Below are 26,596 nucleotides of genomic sequence, written 5' to 3' on the forward strand. Positions count from 1 at the left end.
TGGACTTAAAAAACGAGTCTTTATTTGAAATTATTTTCCTGCTCATCAGCGACAGACTGTGACCACAGCAGAGTACCGACACGAGGAACTGAAGTCTCATTTTGCCAGTGTTTCACAGAGTAGCAGCAATATAGCCATACAGTAAGTCACACTTTGGTACATCATTATTTAAGAGAAAACTGACACAGGAAATAAAAACACACAGTGCAAAATTCACATCTATTCCTATGTACTCCTTTATATACACCCAGTTTCCCATGCGGAGAGCTAGTGTTTCTTTTTCTTGTCCCTCTTCTTCTTCTCCTGGTATTCAAGGACCTTTTTATAAAATATTCCTGCAGGAGAAAAAGACAGAAGCTCTGATTAGTATAACATAAAACATTAAGTTGTTTCCACATAAGTTCAACTGCAGGAATGTGATCATTTGAAAGTTTACATAGAGCTAATGATGAAGATAAGACGATTTAATTAAAATGATGAGATTTTACAGCGTAAAATCTTTATGTTGACAATCATCTCAACAGAAAGACTTGAATAACAGAAGTTGCCTGTGCTGCAGATGTTGTATGTAGATTTCACTTGACTTCTGATATCTGGTTTTATTCTAGACTCAGTTTCAGGTTGATAATATACTCAGATTCTCTAAACTCAGATCTCCTTTTAATATAAAAGATAAAAGAATTAGCCAAAGACAGATGTCATGTCCAATAGGTAAAAGATGACTGAAAAACTTGTTCTTCACCGACGCATCACAAAGCAATGTGAGACCTTCTTACACCTGATTAGGAATGGGGTTCAATAGCATTTTATTAAATTCAAATCCAGTATGGATCCGAATCCTTATCAAATCTTCAATGAACAATTCTGCGAGTAAAAAGGCTAAAATAACTGAAACTCAAAGATGTCTAATCACCTTGTGTTGGCACAAACACTACAGTTTTTAGTGGCAGCTTAATCAATGCTCACAGATTGTAGCTACAATCTCAAAATCTATGAAATATTCAGATTCAAATGTTGATTTGATATGATTTGATATGAATCAGGGTTTAACTGAGAGATTCTTAAAGTAATATGAGCTGATCAGCTGATCATTTCGATAGAGAAGAAAACACAAAAAAAACACAGTCCACTGGCGGTTGTACATTGATATTACAGTCTTGTGTTTTTTCACTCACAAACAATTTTTGCAGCTGCACAGAGCACATTAACCAGAGAACACATGCTGGATCAGGATGCTGGATCCTCACCTTGCTGTGGTCCAGGCTGCTGCTGCTCCACCTCCTGGATAAACAGGTCAAACATCTGAGTCTGGATGAACTTCTTGACGAAGTGCCGAGTGGTCTTGGACTCAATGGCTTTGTAGAAAACTCTCTTCTCAAACACCGCCCGCTCTCCGCCGCGATTGTATTTCACATGTGACGTGTAATGGCCAACTGTTTTCACAAAGAACAACAGAAAGGCCTCTGACACCACCCGGTTCAGCTCCTCCACTGCTGAAAGAAACAACACAAACCCCTTGCCGTCAATCCACATCTAATTTAATATTTACAAATTTTAGAATCAATTCCTAACTAATTTTTGATTTTTGGTGCAACTGACTTACTTGATGCTTCTTGTCTGTGACTCAGTGCCTCTTCTATTTCAGCTTGGAGCTTCGGGGGCAGAATAGAACCCTCGTCACCAATCTAGAAAAAAGTCATTTCACAATTTCACATATATAAATGTTTCAACTTTGACAAAATAGTTATTCTCTTTGAATTTCAAAATCATAGTTGATAACCAAAATATGCATTTATTCAAAAATTGTTTTTAACAACATTTTTGTTGATACAACATAACTTCTAGTCTCTTACTGAAACAATGAAGGTTTGCTTTTTGTCCTCAGATAAGTCCACGATCAGCAGCTGTGTTACAGAGAGAAGAAAAGGGAAGAGGTCACTCCAGCATCAATCCACCACACCGATCTAAAGTTTTCTTTTCTTTTAAATATGTCTTCTGGCATTCCCCATGATAACTCACATCAGTTTGGTCGGTAACCTGGTCTAGCAGGTGTTTCTGGACCCCCAGCAGGTAGGGGGTGGGTGCCATCACTACATCGATCAGGATCTCCGGAACAATGGAGATTAAGGTGTGTTGCCAGGTAAAGGGGTAAAGGAGGGCTGCTACTGCATGAATGACCTGGGATAATGTGCTTTAGAGAAACAAGAGAGATGATGTCAAACCCCATTATAATCAAATTGTCCAAAGATTAGCACATCATGAAAGAAATGTAAAATGTCTTTCTTAATGTTTTTTACACCATGGCTTTTGGCTGCAAAAGTGTTACAAGCACAGGTTTACTAAAAATCCGCTGAGTGCAGAGATCCTGCCACTGGAACTTTAATCACATTTAAAAAGCTGTAAATGGCTTCACTTTGTAAAAAAAAAAAAAAAAAAAAGCAAAGTAGATTCAAAATGGCTGACTTCCTGTTGTATGAAACTTGGTAGGCAGATGTAACATCTCCAGACTAACCTCTTGGAGCCATACCCTAAGTCCAAAGATGGGGACATTGAAATTTTTGAAATTTGTCCACACCCAAACCAAGACTCATATCAGATATAAAGCCACTTCTGATGTATATGCAAAGTTTCATGAGTTTTCAAACACTCCTAGCACCTCAAAAATGCTAAAAGTAATTAGGAGCTGCTATAGAACTGAGAAGTCACACTCAAGCCCAATTGTGATACTAACTGAAATATTTACTAGTTCGAAAATAATTGCAAAGCTCCATGAGATTTCATGCATCCTAAAGGCCTCAAATGTGTTCGTAAAATGAAAAGTGACGCACAAAATCCAAAATAGATGACTTCCTCTTGGACGAAAAAATGGCCCTCCTTTTGGGGATGCTATGGAACCTGCTGTCCACATCCAAGTCCAATCACTACAGAAATTTGCAATTTTCACCAGTTCTGACGTGTGTGCCAATTTTCTTAAATTTTCAAGCATCCCATGCCCCTCAAAACTGCAATAGTGTTAATATTATTAAAGCTTCAAGCAGCGATGAACAGGCCCTCACACCTCACGTATGTCAGAGGGAGTGACAGCCGTGGTATTGCTAATGGAGGTTTGTTGACACAGCTCTGAATTGTCAGGATTATCGTACACTGAGTAAATGGGTAAAATAGTATTTCCTGTGTCCAGTACATTGTGCTGGAGATGACATATTGGAAATTGTGTATACATTTGATGAACTATGTGTCATTTTGAGTCATACTCATAGTTCCACCTACCGTCAGGCTGATTTGAAAAACATCATCCGCTTTACATGAAATTTGCATGCTGAAATTTGTCTGCATATGATATACAGTGTCATGACGCATAATTGTGGGTGCTCTCTAGTGCCACATAGTGGACACAGGATGTGATACTTAACTCCTTGGTGCAACGTCCAATAAGAGCCTGGTCCTGAACACATCTGTAGGCCCACAATAAAAGCACTTCGACTATGGCATGCCCTAATTTCCGCAAAGGTGCAAGGGCCCAATCATTGCTGCTTGCAGCTTTAATTTTTACTTAATTTTAATTATCAATTAAACTGTATGTTATTTTTTCTGATTAATTAATTAATTAATTAACAGTCTACTAAACTTAAGAAGATAGTGAAAAATAGTTCCCTACAACCAGAGGTGACATGTTCAAAGGTGTTGTTTTGTCCAACCAACTGTCCAAGATATTCAGTTTACAATAATATGAAAAAGGAAAAAAACAGCAAATCCTCATATTTGAGAAACTGAGAGAATGTTTGGCATTATTGTTTGATGCATAACAAATGATGAATTGATCATCAAAACTGTTGCCAGTAAACCTTCAGTAAATGGCATAATCAAGTAATCTGGTGGTTCCCAACCTTTTTCGCTTGTGACCCCTTGCAACCCTTCATCACTGGCATACCAATCTACCAAAGAGGGTTTTTTTTTTTGTCATTTTCATCAGCATTTTTTGATTTTAAAAAGGTGTAAAATTTTCCAGTACAAGAAAAAAAAGCAAAATTTATAGGGGAGTTTGTTTAAAAATACACAATTTGGTGCAGCTTTCTTATCCAGTTAATCCTTTAGTGACCCCTTAAATTTGTCTTGTAACCCCTTGTGGGGGTCCAAACCCCCAAGTTGCTAACCAATGGACCAATAAATTAATTAACTAATATTTTCAGCTCTAAGAAGAAGAGACTGCTTGAAGATGCCCCCCTTCTGAAATGCCTCCAGTGAACCTGATCTGTGACAGAGCTGTCGTCGTGTGTGTGTGCAGGTGAGTATGTTGTACCCCAGCTCATCAGCGATGAAAATGATCCGTCTCTCCAGGACAGCAGCAGCGAACACCTGTAATACCTCCTCGTCTGTCAGGCAGCGAAAGAGCGTGGCAAAGTTGACGTGTTCCAGCCAGGAGTCCAATGGTCGAGTTAGACTGATAATCTGGTAGAGAGTCACCATTGTCATGAATATTTCAACAACTGACATGTCGCTGACATGACACGGTTACTACACCAATGTCTGACTGCAAAAACACTAAAGCCTTATTTAAAGAAAGGGATGAGATGCAGGTTAGTCTTCTACTACCATATTTTTCACATTTAGAAGAGCATCCTTACAGCCATCATGAACAAGAGGCTTTATGCAGCCAGAGAACCATGCATTTGTTTTTCTGTTTACTCCTGTTGGCTGGTTGCAGTAACTCTAGCACACTGACCAGCATCAGTGAATACTTGAGATGAGTGTGTGCTGTTGAAACATGGTATTGGGCCTGATGGTAAAAGTATAAGGTTTCTGCTCTGAGGTAAATGTTGTGCAATGCAAAGCAAGTTGAGACACAACTCATCACAAATACGCCCATTTGGAGGATCTCACTATATGAAGTCACTGGGTTACACATTCTCATGCTATGTGTGAGTACATGTGTGAAGTGTGTATTGTGTAATCTTTCAGCCAGTTTCCTCTATGTTCAGAGACATAGAGGAGGGGGTAAAGACACAGCTGCCTCTACATTCATGTTTTTCACTTCTGAAGAGTTGGTTACTTCCTTTCAATCTCCTAGGTTCTTTGAAACTTAAGAAAACAAGACTGTCTAATCTGCAGTAATATCTGCTTTATGTTTTCCTCTTGTGTTACTTAATTCAGTCATATTTCCTCAATACAGCTTGGCTGAAGCCTCAGCTAGATCCCATCTGCACTCATCTTTTATTTACTACCATTTTAGGTTGTCTGAAATCTCTAATGTGTGTATCCTGTCTAGATTTCAGACAGTCAAACATTTGAGAATTTTTAAAAGCTGGAATTTAAAGGACAGCTTTTACCATCTGGGTTGTATTTTAGCAGTACTGGCCATAAGTTTTATCAGTTATGATAACATTGTACTTCCCAAAATAATTGGTGAGATCTCAGAGCCAGTCACATTGCTAAAACAAAAAGGTACAACAGCACAAGAAACAAACCAAACCAGCAGATTATCTACCTTTTATCTAACTCATTTTTATTCCTTGACTTTTAACTCATTGTGTTAAAACCAAGAAATGTCTCTTTGTCTGTTAAACCGGTCTTTGTGTCTTTCTTGTGTTGTTCATGGCCTTTGTTATCATGATTGTACAGCACTTTTTTAAATGTGTTTTATAAATAAATTTGATTTGATTTGATTTGATTTGAACTCCATTTTACTTGGAGACAAAACTGTAAGTGCACAAGAAAACTGTGTGCACACAACTACAGTAAGTACAGTAGGTCAAAGGTGAAGCAGGAAATGGGTCTGTAAACTGTGACTGATATTTATAATGGACAGTTTGGGTAATAATTTTACCATTCCACTTAATTTTCTTGATTTTCTTGTCCAAATAAGTTCAACTAACCTAGAAGTTTGTTTACAACTTGTCTGATCATCTGACTGCTTGTGTATCTTGTGATGCTGTACCTTTTTTTTTTTTTTTTTTAGCAATGTCACTGGCTCTGAGATCTCACCAATTATTTTCTCACATTATCATCTCACAAAAATCTATTGTGTGCTCAAATGAATTTGCATTACATTACATGACATGCTCCAGTTTCTTCTCTCCGTATACAAGACAACGTCGTGCAGTGTAGACTTTTAAACTACATTAAACCTGAGATATTCTGAAGCTTTAAAGTTAAACTCTAATTTAACCACCCTCAAGTTTCATGATAAGCTGCCACCTACACAAGAAGAGAAGTAACTCTGTACATCTGCATGGTCTTTGGTTACTACTGTATAAATACTGAAAAAGAAGCACACAAATGTTTGAGACCTACAGTATATTATCACATTTGAAGTGGACTGCCTTGCTTTTGCTCTGACCTCAGTGCCTGACTCAGGAATGAAGCTCTTAATCTCCACAGTGTTCCCCGGAGCTGGGAATGGAGCCTCCCGCAGCTTCTGCATGAATGGGTAGATCATGGCCATGGAGATCTGCCGCCGCTTCTCCACCTCATCAAAAATCTGTACACACACACACAAGAAAACACACAGTCATGGATTGGTTAATGTGTTTTCTGACATGTTGTTGTGTTTTCTGATGTGTTAATGTGTTTTCTGAAATATTGTGTTTTCACAGTTTTATGTGTTTTCTGAAATGTGTTTTCTGATTTTTTAATGAAATGCTGCATTTTCACATTTTTTATGTTTTTTTCTGAAATGTGTTTTCTGATCTGTTAATGTGTTTCCTGAAATGTTGTTTTGTTTTGCACCTCAGGGCCACTGCAGGTAAAATGGAAGAAGCTTTGAAATTATAAAACAGGTGCATATCAGAGAACTGAGGTTTCTTACTAAAAGATGCTGAAATGTAAATGGGAAATTAGTAACAAAAGGGCTGTTTCTAATAATAATAATAATAGTAATAACAATGATAATAATAATAATAATAATATAAACCCATGGTTCTCTGGATGCTATTTGACATTTTACATTATCTCTTTTCTAGACTTTTTGGGTCTAGAAAAGTGTTAACAGAATTACAATAATCTAAACTAATAAGCATCTTTCTTATGAGTTATAAAAAGTTCAATTATATCTTATGTTTTCAAGGTAAAGACAATATGTTAGCACATGGTTGTTTATTGTCATCGTAAGCACAACAGTTGTAAATTCTACCACTATAGAGCCAAGCTGCAACAGAATTTGAAGTTTTGCATTGTTCAGATCAGGGTCATAACTGGGATTTTGGAAATACTGAGGACATGAATTAGGCCTCAGTATTTCAACCAGACACCAAAAATAAGTCTCAAAGTCTTTTAAATAATTTGAATCCTGTAGAAGCAGCTTGGTATTTAATAAGAAACCAAATTCCCAGAAAAAAAATACACAAGATGTGAACTCAGTGTACTCAGTGGAGAATCATTTATTCACAGTAACATTTTGCCCCCACTGACCTTCGGTCTGCATAAAGAGCAAGTGACACACATCACTAAACAAACACACACACACACACACACATATATCAGACCATAGTCACTTTTGGGGACGTTACATAGACTTACATTCATTTTCTGGAGACTTACCCTTACCATAACCATAACCCATACATGCCTAACCCTAACCCTAACTTTAACCTTAACCATTGACCCAAAAATCAGATTTTTCCCAATTGGACAAGACGTCAGTTAACTGGTCCTAAGTCTGAAATTTGTCCCCAAAAGTAGCCTATGACAGATCCACACATACAGGTGTGGCTCCTAGCGACACACACTTATTGTTCTGTCAATTTTAGCCCAGCACATAGGTCCTCTTACCTATAACATACAGTAGATTCAGAAAGTATTTATACCCCTTCACTTTTTGCACACTTATTAGTGTTGTAGATTCAATTTGAAATGGATTAAATTGGCCAACCTACACTCAATAACCCATAATGAGAAACTAAACATGTTTTTAGACATTTTTGTGAATGTATTATTTTGCAAATAATAACAATGTGTAATATTTATTTCTTGTTATTTATTCATTTAATAAAATTAATTTATACCTACATACACAATACTTTCAGGTTACACTTGCCAGTTGCATGTATATTAAAATACCTTCATGTTTGGGAAGCAAACAGATTCTTAATGTTTCCAGGTGGGTAAAGTTAAGCTATACAGTCTAGATGACCTTGATCATACTCAAGAGGAAACAGAGCAATGCCTAACTTTCTATTAGGCATTATTTATCAGCAACACCATGTCCTTTCTTAATCAAGCTACTGTAACTATTGCTGATTGGGCACTTGCCTGGCACTGAGGTTTGTTCTTTACAAACATGAAATGACTCAAACTCTTGGGAGTCACTTGTACCACTCCTACATTATTGCCACAGCCATATAAATAATGCAACAACCTCAAGGTATCACACATAAACAAATGCTGTATATGTGTGTCAGATGTACTTTGACAATCTTTAGCTTTACCATGTTCAACCCAGCGAATCACTGAATGGTCAGATTGTTTACTGTAGTGAGCTGAATGCTAATGGTGCAAGAATGCATGTAAGAAGTGGCAGCAGATTTACATTCCATGCACCACATCATTTTTACAAAAAACTGTCTGTCTGTCTTTTTTATACTCTCATTACCAATTCACAATAAATATGAAAAATCCAAATGTAGTTTCTGAGCTGCACATAGTGTATACAATGAAGCTAACACATCCTGTATCATTTCCATCCCAGTTTGGAGTATTAACTGTGCTGCACTGCAGTCTTTGTTAATGCCAAAGGTATTTCCATAGATTGTCCAAATTTATGTGCAAGATATGATCACTAAATCATGCATATTGTAGTTAAATCTGTGTGTTTGGTTGCTTCTTGCAAACCAAAGATGTAATTTCATGCTCTGGAAAAAAACTTCACTTGTGATTTTTTTCTACAATTGACATTTTGCTGTCAGAAATAAGTGTTTGACCATCGAAATCATGGCTGTTTAATGACCTTACAAGAATGGTGACAAGGGAGTAGCATGCATTTTTCATTGTTTCTCAATCTACCAAGTCTCAGTTTTATTTAGTGAACTCATCCAAGTCATCAGCACAGGCTGAGGTTACGAATTACAGTCAAAAAAACTGGCCTCCTACTACCTAGTTTGGCAAGATGCCATTTCCTTAAGATTAACTAACCAAGTACTGTCAAGGGCAAGAGCAGCACTCCATATTTGGACATATTTTGAATGACTGATCAAGGAAATACTGTAAATAATAAAATGAAGAAGCTAAGTTTAGCCACATCGAGAAATAATCTGAGAGACACCAAAAAAGATTTCCTCTTTTAGAAATGTTCACTTCAAATTACCTTGGAGAAGAGGCCAAAACAAGCCACGCTGCTGATGATGCAGTAAGCCTCAGGTGGACGAGCTCCCTTCCCACCAGGCTGCAGATTGGACAGTGAAAGGAAAAGGATGTTTGATTAAAGATTAGAAAATGAAAATGCCAACACCCAGTGAGGAAAGGCTTCAGTCCACACACTAACCAGTAACCTCCTGCAGTATCCGTTTCTTCTGCTACCGTCAATCTCAGTCAGCACAAATGAGAAGGTCTCACTGCAAATAGACAAGAAAAATGTTGAACTAAACCATGAATGACGGAAAAAGGATTTTCAAAGTGAGAGCTTCAAAAAAAGCTAGCATAGAGTAGGTTCAGTTGTACCTGTGGTATTCTGTCAAAGGAGCCCAGTTGATGCCCTCTGGGAAACAGAAGAGGGTGATCGCCTTCAGTGTCTTCTCCTCCTCCTCCTTTTGAAATCTGGCCATCCCATCTCTCTGAAGTGTACACACACACACTCTTAAAAAAAATCTTTGTTTTCTTACAGTAAGTAAAATGATCCTCGATTAGTGCTTCACAGTAGTAGCAAAGCTCCCAAACACCACTATAAGTAATCCTAATTCAAGTGTCTGTATATAATTTTACAGTCATTTGAACATCTTCAACAAATTATTTAGACCGATGCTAATAGTTAACTTATTTTTGGACTGCGTTACGGCACAAGTAAGGGGAGACAGCGTATGTGCCTATCAAATGCTGTGTCCGGTAACGTTAATGTCAATTTTTTCTCCTTTATTTGGTGAACTGCTACATTTTATGGATACATATGGTAATACAAGCAGCCAAAATCTCCACAGGGCATCTATATAGCAATATTTTATAATGCTCTAGCAATAGATTTACCTCCTTTAAACTTCAGAGATGGTTATTAAAAATTGGATTTCTTCTGTTTTAGAGAGCAATGTCTGTGGTCATCTTGACTTACGTTACATGAATCATGGTGTTTGAATCCCAACTAATCACAATGAATCTTTAATGAATCATAGGCTAGCAGTATATTAAAGAGCACCTTTAACTACTCCTTGAAAACGGTTAGTTGTAAATGTCCAAGTTATGTGTTTTTAATTGACATGGAAGGTTTTCATCAATCACCAAACACTAATTTATCAATTTATAAAACTATGCAGGTTGGTCAGAAACATCTTTCTAAGATATCTGCCAATCCATGTTGAAATGTTGACACCTATAGAAAATACACCATTTGAACTCAACTGACTACCCTTGTGCAATGTTATCTAGTTTCACAGAGATGTGGTACAGCAGTGCAAGGCCAGCGGTACAGAGATTGAAAAGACCTTTACCAGTCATCTGAGCTACTGATATTCTAACCTCAAAACACTTCAACAGAAATGTATCTGTAAAATTTCAGTAGAGGCAAAGTAAGGTTTCTGTAATCTAATCTGTCTCACTTAAAAGGCACCCCTGTTTACTTGCGTTTACTCGTGTGTACCTTTGCTCCACCAAATCAAACTGACCTTAGGGAACTGGTAGGTGATCTGAGGTTCATAACTGTCGCCACCCCTGGTCTTCTTGAGGCTGACCACTACCAGATACTCAAAGAAGTACTGACCACTGACATAGCGGTGCTGCACGGATGTGTCTGCCTCTGCTGGAGCCAGCGGATCTAAAGGCTCTGGGTCTTTCACTCCTGCATGAAAATGTAGAAATACGTTGTACTTTAGGGTACAGCATTACAATTGAGGTCCAGGTGTAAATGCATACAGGCCTCATTAGATCAGCACTTGGTCCCCTGTGATGATGTGAGTCACAGTAACGCCATGTCTTGACTCACCAAAGGCTTGTGGCCTTATACTCCCTGCAGTGGGGATGGGAAAGGTTGTTGATGACTGTCTGAAAGCCAGATAATAACTGGAGGAAAGGAAGAATGCTAAATTTGGATTCGATAGTAGGTAGAGACATGGTCAACAAGACAGAGCAAAGGGAAATTCATCTAGCCATCACAATTTGGCCCTTGTCAAAGTCACTCAGATCCTTACGCTTACCCATTTTTGTTGCTTCAACTCTGTAGTCAGCTTTGAGGCTGTAATTGCATTTTGTGCATTTACAAAATAAAAAAAGTAAATTTACAAAAGTCAGTTACCGTAAGGTGAATAATTTTTCTTTGATGAAATGTAATATACTACTCACTATTTCTTTTGCCTATGCGGAAGGAGGAGAACATGGCACTAAACCTCTTGAGGGCCCCTTGTTGTTCACCTTCATCTTCACCAGGTGGGATGGTGCCTGTTGGGGAAACAACATCAGCAGCTACTTAATACTACAACCTCCAACCGCAATATAAGCTTCCCCACCCTTCCCCTACCAGTTTAAGGGCCCTGAACATCCACACAAGTGTTAGCATTTATTCAGGCTGATTAGAGTTTGAAGAGTTTGAAGTTGGTGACGCTAGTATGTTCAGAATGATGTTACCAACATCCATACAGATCAAACATGAAGAAGTGAATTATGCTGTGACTGAGGTGTGCCAGTGGAATCTATTGCAACAGCTGCTCTCCTCTGTGAAGGAGCAAGCTTCAAACATCTCAGAGATACCTTTTAAGCCTACAGGCAGTAGGGTTAGTATTAATACTCAGAAGACAATTTTTTGTAGAGTATTCCTTTAAGATTGCTTGGATGTAAAACATGATGAATCTCAATTATTAGACCTTTATTTGACTATCCAAGGTTGTTTCAGACATGATTCAATGAACTCTTATCTTCAAAGTCAAAAGAAAAGTGTATACTGGAGATAGTATATCTTGTAGGAATCTAGCTCCTGTACTTACTTTGTTTCCCTGCAACATCAGAGAGGAGGTTACCTTTGGGCTGCTCACCTAGAAAACAAAGAGAAACATTGAAAAAAAAGGTGAATAAACCTACATCATTACCTACATTATGTATAAAATACTTGCAATTCCAATCAAAGTGGGGTGAAAAGCATCCAGAGGGGTATTTTGCGAAGGCTCAGTAACCAGGATTAAATTGTTTCATAAAGCCAACTCAAAGTTAATGAGGTCAGACTCTTTCATGATTTTGAATTTGAGTTTCCTATGTATCATAAGTGCAGAGAATTAATACGGAAGATGTACAATGTCATTTAACAACTTTCAAGTATCAATAAGACCCTGGCCAGGCATTTTATTTAAAACACACAATATGTAATTTCTGCCACTAAGGGTCTCTCAGTCAAAACAATGACAAAAGACGTAGTGTGATGACGGTGTGACGTAGCAAACTGAAGTAAGTTTGGCTTACTTCAGTCATCATGCTTTCTGAAACATTCCTCAGGTATGAAAATGCCTGATACTGACATGCTTCAACTGAGCAACCAAGACCACTTGATCACTAAAAGCAGAAAGAAAAGTATGCTACAGTTGAACAGTGACAGGCGATGACCACCCAGAAAAAGAAACGTATATGGAATCTGTGTTGATATCTCAAGTAAGTCAATTGCAGAGAACAGTGCCCAAACTAGGAGCCACTTCAACACTTGTAAATGAGGAGAAAATTATTTAACAAGGTTAGTTTCGGCACAAACCCAGACTCCACGATCCTTGTAGTACAAGGCTGAAGCAGATCATGACAGGGGGCACTGAAGGAGGTTATCTCAGCCTGTCCAAGTATACAAACAAATGTTTATTAAACCACCTGTTTACGACTAATTCAGTGATGGCATTGTCTTCCATACTGCTCAGACATGGTGAGCATCTGGTTTTGACTTGTGTCGGGTGCTTGGACCTCATCATACTTGCATGCAAGTCTAGTTGGATTGGCAATTACAATTTATTGGAAGCAACTTCTATTAATGTTTTCCTGTTGCCTAACAACAAAGGTTTTGTAACAGGTCTTCCTATCAATCCTTAGTGTGTGCTGCAGCAATAACAGTCTGCTGAATCATTTGTTTACTTCAGACTCTCAGGAAAGAATTTTCATACTAGTGCTGCATTCAAGTCATCTGGGAAAAAACAGCTTTCTACAGAAAAATTCTGTGAACCTTATCTTCAAGATGGCAAATAAACAACACTGGGAAAAAATGGTCAATACTATTTAAAATTTACAATTCACCTCAGGCTTCAGCCTTTAATTTACTCTGAGATAGTAAACCCCATTTGGGAACCCGGGGTTCGGTTATGATTTCTCTGACTATCCAAATTTTAGTATTACAAAGTTGAAGAATGGGAATGGGATGCCATCCCACAGCAGTGTGTGACCAGGCTGGTGACCAGCATGAGGAGGAGGTGCCAGGCTGTTGTAGCTGTGTATGGTTCTTCCCTTTGCTACTGAAGCTCCTGTTTGTTAAATGAATAAATTGTTAAATTGCCAATATGTCTTGTTTCTTCAAGAAACAAACTTCAATCATCAAATCCACCAAACAAGAGTCAATGGCAGAATAAGCTGTTTGGCATTGGCAGAGAAGATTTGGCATATTTTTCATGGGTGCAACCCACAAACTCAGCCCTGCTGCTCATCTCACAAATGCACATTACTTACAAATGTGGCACCATTTAAAAAGGGAAATAAACAGGCTTTCCAACGGTATAAGACTTATTGCCTAGAAGCATTGTTACAACAAAGAAATAATCTACCTAACACAAATTTCCTTACTTTTTGTGCTAAGTTTATTATATTGTGGTGGAAGCAGAATTTTCACAGATGGATATATCAAGGGTGCATATAACTGAACTGAGCTGAACCTTTAACACAGAAGGTCCGAAAGACAACAAAAGCCTATTTATTGTCTTGACACACAATATTGCAGTAAAACCAGTTTAGTATAAAAGGCATCTACACAGATCACCCCAGTAATGGGAGATATGTGTTGAACATGTGTCCTTAGTGGAAAAAAGGTATTAGATCATGGTTAATTCAATTATGATGATAAAGCAAAGGTCGCCACACAAAAACAGGAGTTCTACTCCCAAGTGAATCACTTTAAAACTGGTAACACTTTACCACAAACTGCATTCTTGTTGGTTTGAGGTTGTTTCTGCAATGTTTGGTTTGCTGTCAAACCTTATCTCCTATTTATCACCCACTTAAACAAATGTGTGATGTGAAAAAGCTGAGTGAGAACATTCAGTACATTAAGGATGAGTTAAACTGAATGTATCATGAACAAGCTACAGCTGGAGCAGAAATCCCGCATATTGTTCAGGTTTCACTTTCAAACTGGTTTACATCCCCGGTTCCTGACAACAAGCTTTACTAAAGCCTAAAGTCCATCTCTTTTGGCAAGATAAGGTGTTTGCACTGTCAATAGCAATGCCAGCCAACACCTTGCAATTGCACCACTTTGCACATAACTAGCCACCAAAGAGCATATCAATATAGCGAAAGACTATCTATTACATTTTGCTCTGGTTATATATAGTCACACCACAGAAAGCATTTTCTAAGCCCACATGCTACTTCCCAATTGTATTATTGGTGTTCAGCTATGAAGCGGGCGTACATAACAGTCCTGTTTAACAGCCTAACACCCTGAGGCTCCTGAACATGTTACAACATCATGCTGTCAATTCTATAAGACAAGGAATGGCGCTAAGGTCCAATGAAAACTTCTCCCAACTAAAACTGTCTGAATCCCATAATATGTTCATATTTTCTTTTTTACTAAGAAACTCCCAGATGTATATATTTCAAATTCAATATGTCCAATTACATCCAAAATATAGCAGTTTTAAGCTTAAAATTTCTGTTTCACCAGTGATCCTTTTGTGTCAACAACCGCATTCCAGGCTTAATGTGTAGTCAGCCATGAAGGACCTCACCTAGTTTTGCTAAGTAAAAGGTGTTTGACTTCAAAAATGAAAGGAGGCCTGGTATCACTAATAACAACACTAGTGTTTCAACCTGAAAGCAACAAACAGATATTTCTGATAGTGATTTCCCACGGCTTCAGTATGACCCAAATTCTTCAATTTAATACATTTATAACTAAGAGTTGATGGACTAAACACCTAGGGGCAGATTTATATACATTTATACCTCACATGCTTAAGAAGCCTTTAGTCATTTGTCAGAAAATAAGCCAAAAATCTCAATGTCTGCCTACCCCGAAAAGGTTATCTTGTGAAGAGGCTGCATCAGAACAAACTGCATCTATACATTTACTGTTGCCGTCATAAACTTTTAAGCCACACACGTCGCATTGGTCTGCCTAGTACATTATTCAATTCGGCAAATGCCAGTTGCCTGCAGTGGCCTATTAAAACCACTAAACACGGTGGAGACACTGATATAAAAAATAGAGTTCTTCTTGGTGTACCACTTGATATCCAGATACACAAGTGGGCACAACCTGACCGAGGCAGGTTACCAGCACGCTTCAACAGGTAGTCGTTTGTCGATAAACATCATAACATCAAGCGTGACGCTGATTTGCATTAATGTCACATATCGTGGATAGATTGGTCTAACATACGAAGGCTCAGTCAGGCACATAAGTGATAGTGAAACGCCTCGGCAGTGTCAGCGGTCCAATACTCACTCCATCTGCTCTTTAAGTTCGTCAGTCCGGGCCCTTTTCTTCTCCTCGTTACCGCTCCACTCATTGCTGCTTAACTCCTCAAAATGTGTTCCTCTCAGCTGTTTTTGTCCGAAAACTCAACAACACAGCTGGGGCACTTTATCGTCTCCATTCCTGCGCATAACATCGCATACTGGCTCGTGTGCTCACACAGCTCTGCTGGGTGCGCGCCTCAGCGGTTATGTGCTGCGTTCAAGTGATGACGGGCCGTAATGTATTTCCCACAGTTTTATTAGTTCTACCTCTTTATTGGCCGTAATAGAAAATCCGGTTATGAGCCATTAAACTGAAGTCCTTCACACTATAAGTTAGTAGCAATTTATGTTGGCGCAACCAACACGAACACCACTCAAATAGGAAGCGTGTTAAGTAGGTGTTACCCCCACACCCAAACCACCTCCCACAATAGATTCAACATTCGTTCTCAAAGTAAATACTTCATGGTTGACTTAAATTCAAATTAAGGATGACATTGTGGCCTATGCCAAGGGCCGTGGATGCCAGAAACACAAAATATCATTTCTTTTAGTCCCTCCTGCTGAAACCCTGAAGTAACCAGCAGGCAATGGCCCAATTTCCTTGAGTGAGTGCAGGCCACCCTCTACCTTCCTAGGAACCTGTTAAATGTCAGAGCTGAGTCAGACTTAGCCTGCTTTAATGACCTTTCTTCCACTGTGACAGGGATGTTAAGATAGGTTAAGATTCTTGGATTCTTGCTGTTTAGTAGTACTTTCAGATCATAAATACTGAAATACTGTTTATTTCCTGGAACTTTCAGATGGCTATTTGCCTCACAACTACAAAATAAAGTTCACATCTGTGAAATACACTTTCAGCTTGTGTGTTCATGGAATTCCACCTTTTTCCTCAAAATTCTGAGGAAAATTTTACAACTTGAATATGTTTTTTCTTAAGTAAAAGTACCAGTATAGCAATGTAAAAATACTCCACTACAAGTAAAAGTTCTGCATGAAAAATCCTTCTTAAGTAAAAGTACATAAGTATTATCAGCTTGATGTAGTTAAAGTATTGCAGTAAAATTTTTTTTTTTTTTTTTTTTTTTTTTTTTTTTAAGATTGATTTGATTCATTGATTGGGACAGTGTGCAGTTTTAAACATTAAAGATGCACTGCACCGGACTTAGCTCGAAGCTAATTTGCATCCGTAGTCCCCCGCAATCAAAACATACAACAGCACAACAACAAACAGTACAAAGCAAAAAAAAAAAAAACAACCCACAGAACACACCATACAAAAGACAAAGCTACACACAACAGCACATCACATACACTCACAATGTCAATTAAAAATTAATCATTTAAACTTGTCAGATATGAGCAAGACTACCTGCGCTAATGAGAAGACCATAGATGGAGTTTAGACTCAATGGTCACACAGCTGATTGGTCTTAGTAGATTTTTTAATTTGGCCTTGAATGTATTGATAGAACCATTTAATTTTTTTAACTAGGCACAAATTTGAGAATAATCTAAAATTGTCAAAGCTCAGTAAATTGTATTTCTCTAGTAGCCTAAAGTGATGGAAATGCATTGGCTTTTTGTCTAGAGTTTTTAGAGTTTGTTTGTATAAGGACTCAAGAGGTCTTGTGGCTGTTTCTCCAGCCTGCCCTCAACACGTGATGCAATAAGACATATAGGACAGAATCATAGCATGCATAAATATCTTGGCTGCGTCCAAAGAGAGACAGTTTCCAATATGTCTAAAATTTGCTAAGTTGTACTTTATGGTTTTAACTGTTTTTTTAACATGTTTCTTAAAGTTCAAATTTGGATCCAGTGTCACACCAAGATATTTAAAATCAGTAACAGTTTTTCAGTATCAATTTTTTCACCTTTGATGAGAATATCAGCGTTAGGAGGTTGTACCATAGGTTTAAAGAAAAACATACCTTTTGTCTTGTTTACATTTAGACTCAGACATGATTGATCAAGCCAATGTGTGATCCTTTCCAATGCAATTGTTAGCTTAGCAGCAGCTAACTCAGCTGTTTTTGAATGTGTGTACACAACGGTGTCATCTGCATACATTTGTAGTTCTACATCATGACACTGTTGAGGGAGATCATTAATATATGGGCTAAATAATAGAGGACCTAACACTGACCCTTGTGGAACACCCATTCTGCACTTCATGTTACTGGACATTGTGTCACAAACTTTAACACATTGTATCCTATTAAATAAATATGAAGACATCCATGCCAGTGCTCTAGATGAGAAGTTAAATTTAGAGAGTTTCGATATTAAAATATCATGATTGACTGTCGAATGCTTTATGCAGATCTAATAATACAGCACCAACTACTTCTCCTTTGTCAAGTCTTGATTTAATTTGTTCTATTAAGTGCAAGGTAGCAGTTTCAGTGGAATGATTAGCTCTAAAGCAAAATTGCATACAATGTAGACCAAAATTGCTTGTATTTTGAAATGTTTTCAGTTGTTTAATGACAACTTTCTCAGCAACCTTTGAGAATACTGGCAGTATACTTATTGGTCTGTAGTTACTGGCGGTCTCTAGATTTAAAAATAGGTGTGACAATGGCACATTTCCAGTCATCAGGAAAGGAGCTGTGTTTAAAAGACAAATTAATTAAATGAGCAATAGGGGGAGTTAAGATATCTTTGTGTGATTTGACAAACATGGTGTCAAATTGGAAAGCGTCTCTACTTTTGGAGCTTTTCAAGGAGCTGATGATTTTGTTTACTTATAACTCATTAGTCTCTACCAGCTGAAAAATCTGACCTGTAGCATCTATAGGAACAATATCCAGTTTCCTTTTCATAAATTTTTTTCCTAACTCATATACAGACTCAAGAAAAAAATATTATTGCAGATTATCAATGTTTTTCCAGATCAATTTACTGTTGCCTTTTGCCTCATTCAAAACATTGAGATAAAAACGAGATTTAGCTTTGGATAACTTTGTTCCTTAAACCTTTATAAATCAGCATGTCAGTGTCTCTTTTAGTTTTAATTGCCTTCCTTAGTGCAGCATCTCTAGATTTCATCAGTTTCCACAAATTTTCATTAAACCACGGTAAAGTGTTTTTATTTTTAGATTTTATCTGTATCATCACATTAAATCTTTCATTCACAGAGTTGATTCTGTGAGTAAAAGTATCACAGCCATAGTCCAGATCATCAGAGGACAGTACATCATCCCAGTTCAAGCTGTTAATGTCATTGATAAATTCTTCTTGCTTAGCTCTGGGTATGCATTGAAGGATCATTGTCTTAGTTGCCGTGGTCTTAAATTTATTTTCAGTCAGTTTTCTCGCACATAGGGTTAGGTTATGATCTGACAAGCCAGTGATTAAACTATAACTTTTAGTTATTCTTTCTGGTTTGTTAGTAAATATCAGATCAATTTGTGTACTGGAGCATTTTGCAATCCTAGTTTGGCCTTTTACTAGTTGTTCTAGTTGGAATTTCTTTGTGATCATTTTAAGTTTTTTCCTCTTAGTTTTATCTTCCCAGTTCACATTAAAATCACCCATAAGTAATAATTCTTTGTTGAGATTGCACTCTTTCAAGACTTCTGTGAGTTGATCACAGAAAGTGTCTTCTGCAGAAGGGGGTCTATAGATACCTATGATGTTAAAAGACATTTGCTGGGATAACATTATTTTTATCCCAACATATTCTAACGTGTTACCTGCATTATAAACCACACGTTCACATTTGATGTTGTCTCTCACATAAAAAAGCACCCCTCCTCCTCTTCCATCAGGTCTGTCTTTTCTGAAACATTGGTATCCAGGCACTGTGAACACACTCGCAGGAGTTGTTTGTTTCAACCATGTTTCAGTCAGACACAGAAAGTCCAGATTTGAGTCAGACACAAGATGAGTTAGCGGATTGCTCTTTGCAGTAATGCTTCTGATGTTAAAATGTCCACCAAATAGCCCCCTCGGTTTCAGCTTCGGCTTTGGCTTTGGCCAGAGGGTAGAAGCTCCTCTTAAACCCCTCAGCACTGGCCTGGTGCACCCCGAACCTCCTCTCGACCTCAGCGGGGAGAAAAGGCCATCATCCAGGCACTTAGGAACCCCAGAAGATGCATGTGGCCAGGACCGTTTCCTTCGATGTTGAGATGGATGTACAGATGGTCTTACTTGATGTTTAATCTGATGTTTACATTTGAAAACCTGGACTGGCTTGGTAGCAGAGTCGGCAGGGGGGTGATCTGACAATCTCTCCATCCCGATGAGTGACCCCCAATCATATGCCATCACTTCATGAGTCCAGAGTGCATAGAGAGGCTCCAGCATGCGTGGATTACATTACCAGCAAGGATCCTTTAAGTTTTCCTCTTGTTTTCAAAAAAATACTCTTCTGTTAGCTTCTTTAGTGCTGTATCTCCTTTGGAATATTGGTAACAGCAGGTAGCAGTTAGCAGTTGACAGCTGGCTAGTTGTTTTGATTTGAAAAGTATCCAAAGATGATGTTTTCGCTCCTGTTCTTGCTGATCCATGCTATTACTTCTTCTTTAGAGTCCTTTCTGAAGATTACTGAGGCTTATATTGCAAAATGTTCCAGTTTTTAGGTCCAAGTTTGAGATGTAATCATGAGCTCACTGCAGTGCAACCACTCCTTTTTGGCTGTGACTTTAAAAGTGCTGCTGTAAAGGTCCCATGTGACAGTACGGATGCACTACTATGTAGTCCAGAGAAAACCTGGCTGGATGTTGGAAAGAACCAATCAGCCTGCTTGACACGTATAGGTCCATACAAAGTGCCATAAGTATTATGAGCTTGATGTAGTTAAAGTATTGCAGTAAAAGTAGTGGTTTGATCCCTCTGACTGATATATTATTATATATGACATCATTAGATTATTAATACTGAAGCATTAGTGTTAGAGCAGCATGTTACTGTTGTAGCTGCTGGAGGTGGAGCTAGTTTACACTACTTTATATACAGTTAGCTAGTTTAGTCCAGAGGTTCCCAACCTAGGGGTCGGGCCCCTCCAAAGGGTCACCGGATAAATCTAAGGGGTCATGAGATGATTAATGGTAGAGGAAAGAAGAAAAACAAACTTCTGATACACAAATCTATTTCAGTTTTTGGATTTTTTCTCTAATCTTTTGATTTTTGGTGAAATATTGGATCATTTGAACATTTATTGAAATGGAAGCATGTGAGAAGTTTAGAGGGAAAAATCACTATTTGGTGGAGCTGTTAACAACTCATAGACATATGAAATGTGACCCCGACTACACACTGCTTTTTATGAGATGTCAAAAGCCAAAAAGGTTGGACACCACTGGTTTCATCTTTAACAATGTGTTGTATTTTAAAAGCTTGTTGTATTATCCATTGTGTCAAATCTTCATCGGAAAAGTAAAGCCGTCAAATAAATGTAGAAGAGTAGAAAGTACAATATTTCCTCTGAAATGTAGTGGAGTGGAAGTATAAAGTAAGAGAAAATAGAAATACTCAAGTAAAGTACAAGTGTTGAGTATAACAAATTTTCACTTAAGTAGGCTACAGTACTTGAGTGAATGCATTTAGTTACAGTGCTTTCCACCACTGCTTTATTATCATATATGTAATCCCATCCAGTTGTTTTGTTAAGTTTGGTCAGGCAGCTGATGTATGAGCCAATGATAGTGAAGCATGAATAAAGCAGCTGATGTAAGCAGGACTTATGTTCTGCCTTAAATAAGAAATAAGCTACACTCCATTTAGCATGCCACACTTTGCCATGCCACTTGATGCTCATATTACCTTCTACCATACCTGTCTTGTTCATCTGGTCCTGAGTACTGTGTGGCAGTGAGGCACCATATTCATCTGGGACTGACTCTAGGAGTAAAAATGTAAAAGGATATCAAGAATTTGAGGTCTACAAAGTTTACATTTTTCTTCATAAGGGAACAAATTGATTTGTCATTGTATTGAATGTGAATGCATGTGTTTTTTGTTATTATCTTAGTATATATAAGATAGTAAAAGAAATGGACTGACTGAGGACTATGAATATATATTGTTTACCCTTTCTTGATGGCTCCCGGACTGATGAAAAAGACCACAACCCTCTCCGCCTTGGAAATCCACCCTCTTCATAACTGTTGTGCCTTTCTATGGAAAATTCACATAGACATTATGAAAGAGTTACCAATAAGCAACAGACTAAATGAGATTCAGGTATTGTCTTCATTAAATGAAAACATTTCAGATGACTATGAACGGTACTGCATGACCAGTATGGTCAATAGCTGGAGCACTTCTGTCTTACTTTTAATTCGCAGAGATGAGAAGGTCAATCTCCTCCTTGACCTTTGAGACTGCGGCTGCTCCACATTCTAAAAGAAAAGGGAACAAAGATACAAGTAAAGGAAATATGAAACTACAAAGTAAATGATCAAACCACCACCTTATGGTGGAATTTTTCTGGGCAAAGCCAACTGGGACTAAACCCTGTGGCAGATGCAGAAAATGCTGGAGGGATGACATGAAGGACGTGGCTAGGGAGGCTACCTTGCTTAGCTTGCTGCTGGGGGAAAATGGATAGATAAATGGATGGATAGGGATTTGCACATTTTTGCTCTGCAGAGCAATTTGTTTCATGATATTCTCAACATGCTGTGGTGAAATGATCAACTTTATACACTAGATAACTAAGAGCCAGATTACCCATGAAATTAATCCTCAGAGGATGGCCCCTATGGATTTTGGTGATCCAGTGGCCTTTTCTCTTAGAACACCCTCACACTTCCATTTCCCCTTGCACACAACATACTGTATTTCAGTGGTAGGCAAATAGTGACCCCTGGGCCAAATCCAGCCCTCCAGCAAAAATATTTGGCCTCTGGATGAAAGTTGAAGTTTTGATATTCATAGTTTAGATAAAGTTATAGATTTAAAAAAATAAAAGACTCATGAAAATCCCAATGAAAAAAACCTTGTTACATCTAAAACTGCCCCCACACGATGACAGGCATTAATACCATGGTTGCATCATGCTATTTCAACAGTGCATGGGGATGAAATTAAGTCTTATTAACCTACCAGGAATTAAATTTTAATGTGTGAATTCCAACGCTGTTTTAATTCCACAACTTTAGCCTATTCACCAATAACATGATGGTGTGTTGATGCCATTTTTTTTCTAAGGCAACAACAACAGTACTTTCAATCAACCATAAGGAGCAGAATATATTGACGGATAACCAATAAGTACATCTCTTGTCTCAAAGTGCAACACAGAACATATATTTGTGTGAGTCTTTTTTTTTTTTTAGCCAAATGAGTATTAAAATAACCTGTAACTCTGATATGTCCTCACTTACTAATAGGAAAAATCACATATGCCCTCAGATACAACCCTAAACAGTTTTATAAATCTATCTCATTCTTAAATGAATTAAAAGAAATTAACAAAGCGTATGGGCCTGCACTTCTACTGCACTGGTTAACGGCCCCCACTCATTAAGAAAAAGCAAAATCATCAGTGCAGCTTTAACTGCTAGCCTTGTTTTTGTTGTCACTGCAACACTGTATACTCCAGTTTATATTCACAAGGTATTTATTTGAACAGTTATTGCTGAGTGAGATTAACAGTATGTTGGTCTGAGCCTTTAGATCTTGGTGTACAGGCTCACACTGTATAGTCTTAATAGTTTTTATGCTCCACTCTGAAACTCAAGTCAGTGTTTAGCCTAAGTCACTAACACTATCTGATACCAGTTTAATGATGCTATTATTTCTCTACCACTAAGTCACTGTTGTTGATTTGGTTTGTTGCTGCAGATTTTATAGTAAGTTGGACAACTAGCTCTTGGTTGAATACTCAACTGGAGGAACATACCGTTGTATATGAGCATTACTGCTTCTGCATGAGAAGACACAGCCGCTATTTATAGCAGACCAAAATGACAGGACATGAGGATGCCCTATGGGAAAACCCCCCTCCAATATAAACCCATTGTGTACAAGTGGAATGTAAGGCAGTGTTTGTGCAGTATACCATAAAGTAAAGTATTTGTAATATTAGTTTGTTAAAAGATACAGAACATGGGTTCTTTTCTGCTGTGGATATTCCACATTTCTGTTCCTGAAAGCTTTAGCATTTGCAGTGTAGTCACTCATTGATCTTTTCTGGGAAAAATCCTCTGGCACAGGAAGTGATGCGCTTTATGTTTCTTGTTTGTTTTGGGTAAATTCTTTAATGTACCCAAAACAAACAAGAAACATAAAGCGCATCACCATTGAACAGCAAAAGAAACAGTGAGTGAACAAAAAAAACCTGCAACAAGTCAAAGCTCTTACATAGAAAGTCCAAGATGCCACAGTATCACCTGCACTAACTGACAAACCAGCACTGCAGTCATTGCTTATAAAAGACAGATTAAAACACACACACCACTGACATCTGACCCGGGGCCTGAAGGCAGGTTCACTGTGTGTGTTAGTGATAATTAGATTCATTGCAAAGTTTGTTTGGTGATACTGTTAGTACCACTGAAAGCATAATCTAACCTGAAATGGCAAAGGCCTTAAAGCGACATTAAATAATCTTGACACAAGATTATTTACATTATTTTGAGGTTATGTAGATCAGTGGTTCCCAACCTTTTTGGCATGTAAGCAGTGATTGAAAGTAACTAATTACATTTACCCAAGTACCCTACTTGAGTACAATTTTGAGGAACTTGTACTTTACTTGAGTATTTCCATTTGATGCTACTTTATACTTCCATTCCACTCATTTCAGAAGAAATTGTACTTTTTACTCCACTACATTTATAGCTTTAGTTACCTTTCAAATGAAGATTTGACACAATGGATAATATAACAAGCTTTTAAAGTACAACACACTATTAAAGATGAAACCAGTGGTTTCCAAACTTTATGGATTTTGACATCTTAGAAAAAGCAGTGTGTAGTCAGGGTCACATTTCAAATGAGTTATTAACACCTCCACTAAATAGTGATTTCCCCCCTAAACTTCTCATGTGGTTTAATTTCAATAAAGGTTCAAATGATCCAACATTTCACCAAAAATCAAAAGATTAGAGAGAAAGTACAGATTTGTGTATCAAAATTTTGTTTTTTCTTCTTTCCTCTCCCATTAATCATCTGACAACCCCTCAGATTTATCTGGTGACCCTTTGGAGGGGCCCAACCCCTAGGTTGGGAACCACTGGACTAAACTAGCTAACTTTTAGACAGTAACATGCCGCTTACACTCTGATGCTTCACTATTAATAATCTAATGATGTCATATATACTAACATATCAGTCAGTGGGACCAAACCACTACTTTTACTGCAATACTTTAACTACATCAAGCTCATAATACTTATGTACTTTTACTGTAGTAGGATTTTTCATGCCGGACTCTTACTTGTAATGGAGTATATTTACATTGCTATATTGGTACTTTAAATTAGGTAAAGGATCTCTGTACTTCTTTCACTGCTTATGAGCCCTTAATACTAAACTTTGTCTACCTGCGACCCCTCGCCACAGATTACACAATGGATGTCTATGTGTGGTGGCTATTTCAACCAAAAATTCCAACTATTTTATTTGAATACTTTTACAAGACTGAAGTTAAAATTATCCAGTGAAAGCAAACAGTAGATAAAAAAGTGAAAACAAACCCAATTTTGTGTAGCAAGAATGTGTTTTTCTGCTTCTTATCCTGCTAATCATCTCTTGACCCCTCAGATTTACTTTGCAACCCCTTGGGGAATCCAGACCCCTAGGTTTGGAAACACTGATTTAGATAATCCTGAGCTCCTGTCTTGAAGAAGGGTCCTGAGTTAAAAATTGTATTAAGTAGGAGAATTACGAGTTGTTCAGCACTTCAGTCTGCACCTGCTCTGATACCAGTAGTGTATATTACAATACCAACCAGGCTGTGGAAACATAAATACCCTGATGGATTCAGGGTTAAACTGTGTTTTTGTTTCACTTATACAGTCATGGTGCGGTGTCAACAGGGGAACTGTTTATATTATTGTTAAGTAAGATACAATTTAAAATGACATGGTGGATTTTTTTCACATTACACTAAATACTAAACTTTACTAGGCCATTTATAATCAGTCCTACGTTTTACAGGGGGCCAATAAAGAGCCAATAAAGATTATGCTGGCAGGAACAGGTGCCCAGGAAGTTGCAATAGCTGATAGTTGTACCAATAGTTTGTTGCTACATTTCTTCACATGGGTACAAAAAAATAAGTCATCCCCCTCCTAGAATCAAATTCAAATGGTGTACATTTCTGATGTAATTCTTACCACAGGAAGTAAAAGTGAAGTTGTCAAGCTCTTTGTTCCTTGCTGTCATGTGATACTAACAGGAAATGTCAGTGTCTCAGATGTTTTCCCATGATTTCACTGTGCGTTTTTTTTTATTGCTGATTCGCTCATTTCCAGCTACATTATTGTAATACTGCACCTTAATATCCTTTGTGTTTCAGATATCAATATCAGTGAATCATATGTAAACTCACCATAATGAAATAAGGGTTGCAGCCTTGAACCCATAGCATAAAGAGCATAGCTTGAGGAAGAAACATACTCACCACCTGTTCATGCTGTGCCATCTTGTCCATTTCTTTTGGCTGAATAGATGAAAGAATCCAGCGCTAATATGATGACTTTGGCATAACTGGTTAATCAATAAATACCAACTTCAACTCTCATATACAGGCGGTGTGTCTAATTGTGGTAACGATGAGGCTGCAAGTGCACGTATGAGGAAGTGC

General features: G+C 37.8%; 1 protein-coding gene across 3 annotated transcripts; it reads right to left on the bottom strand.

Annotated features, from left to right (window-relative positions):
• dennd2da (DENN/MADD domain containing 2Da) lies at positions 1–26,596 on the bottom strand. 3 transcript variants are annotated; one of them, XM_044352578.1, is made up of 17 exons: positions 26,414–26,596; positions 22,115–22,181; positions 21,871–21,957; positions 21,616–21,681; positions 12,114–12,161; positions 11,476–11,571; positions 10,803–10,975; positions 9,652–9,764; positions 9,476–9,545; positions 9,299–9,376; positions 6,338–6,478; positions 4,301–4,449; positions 2,020–2,191; positions 1,854–1,904; positions 1,604–1,685; positions 1,248–1,490; positions 1–335 (listed from the first exon to the last, which is right to left on the bottom strand). In XM_044352578.1, the coding sequence occupies exons 1-17, from the start codon at positions 26,441–26,443 to the stop codon at positions 268–270; spliced, it is 1,734 nt and encodes a 577-aa protein (XP_044208513.1). In that variant the 5' UTR covers positions 26,444–26,596; the 3' UTR covers positions 1–267. The 3 variants fall into 3 exon arrangements, with proteins under 3 accessions (XP_044208513.1, XP_044208512.1, XP_044208514.1); XM_044352577.1 differs by having other exon boundaries at positions 1,248–1,493; XM_044352579.1 differs by lacking the exons at positions 21,616–21,681; positions 21,871–21,957; positions 22,115–22,181; positions 26,414–26,596 and adding an exon at positions 15,818–16,233 and having other exon boundaries at positions 1,248–1,493.

This window comes from Thunnus albacares, chromosome 5, assembly GCF_914725855.1.
Source record: "Thunnus albacares chromosome 5, fThuAlb1.1, whole genome shotgun sequence".
Lineage (NCBI taxonomy): Eukaryota > Metazoa > Chordata > Actinopteri > Scombriformes > Scombridae > Thunnus > Thunnus albacares.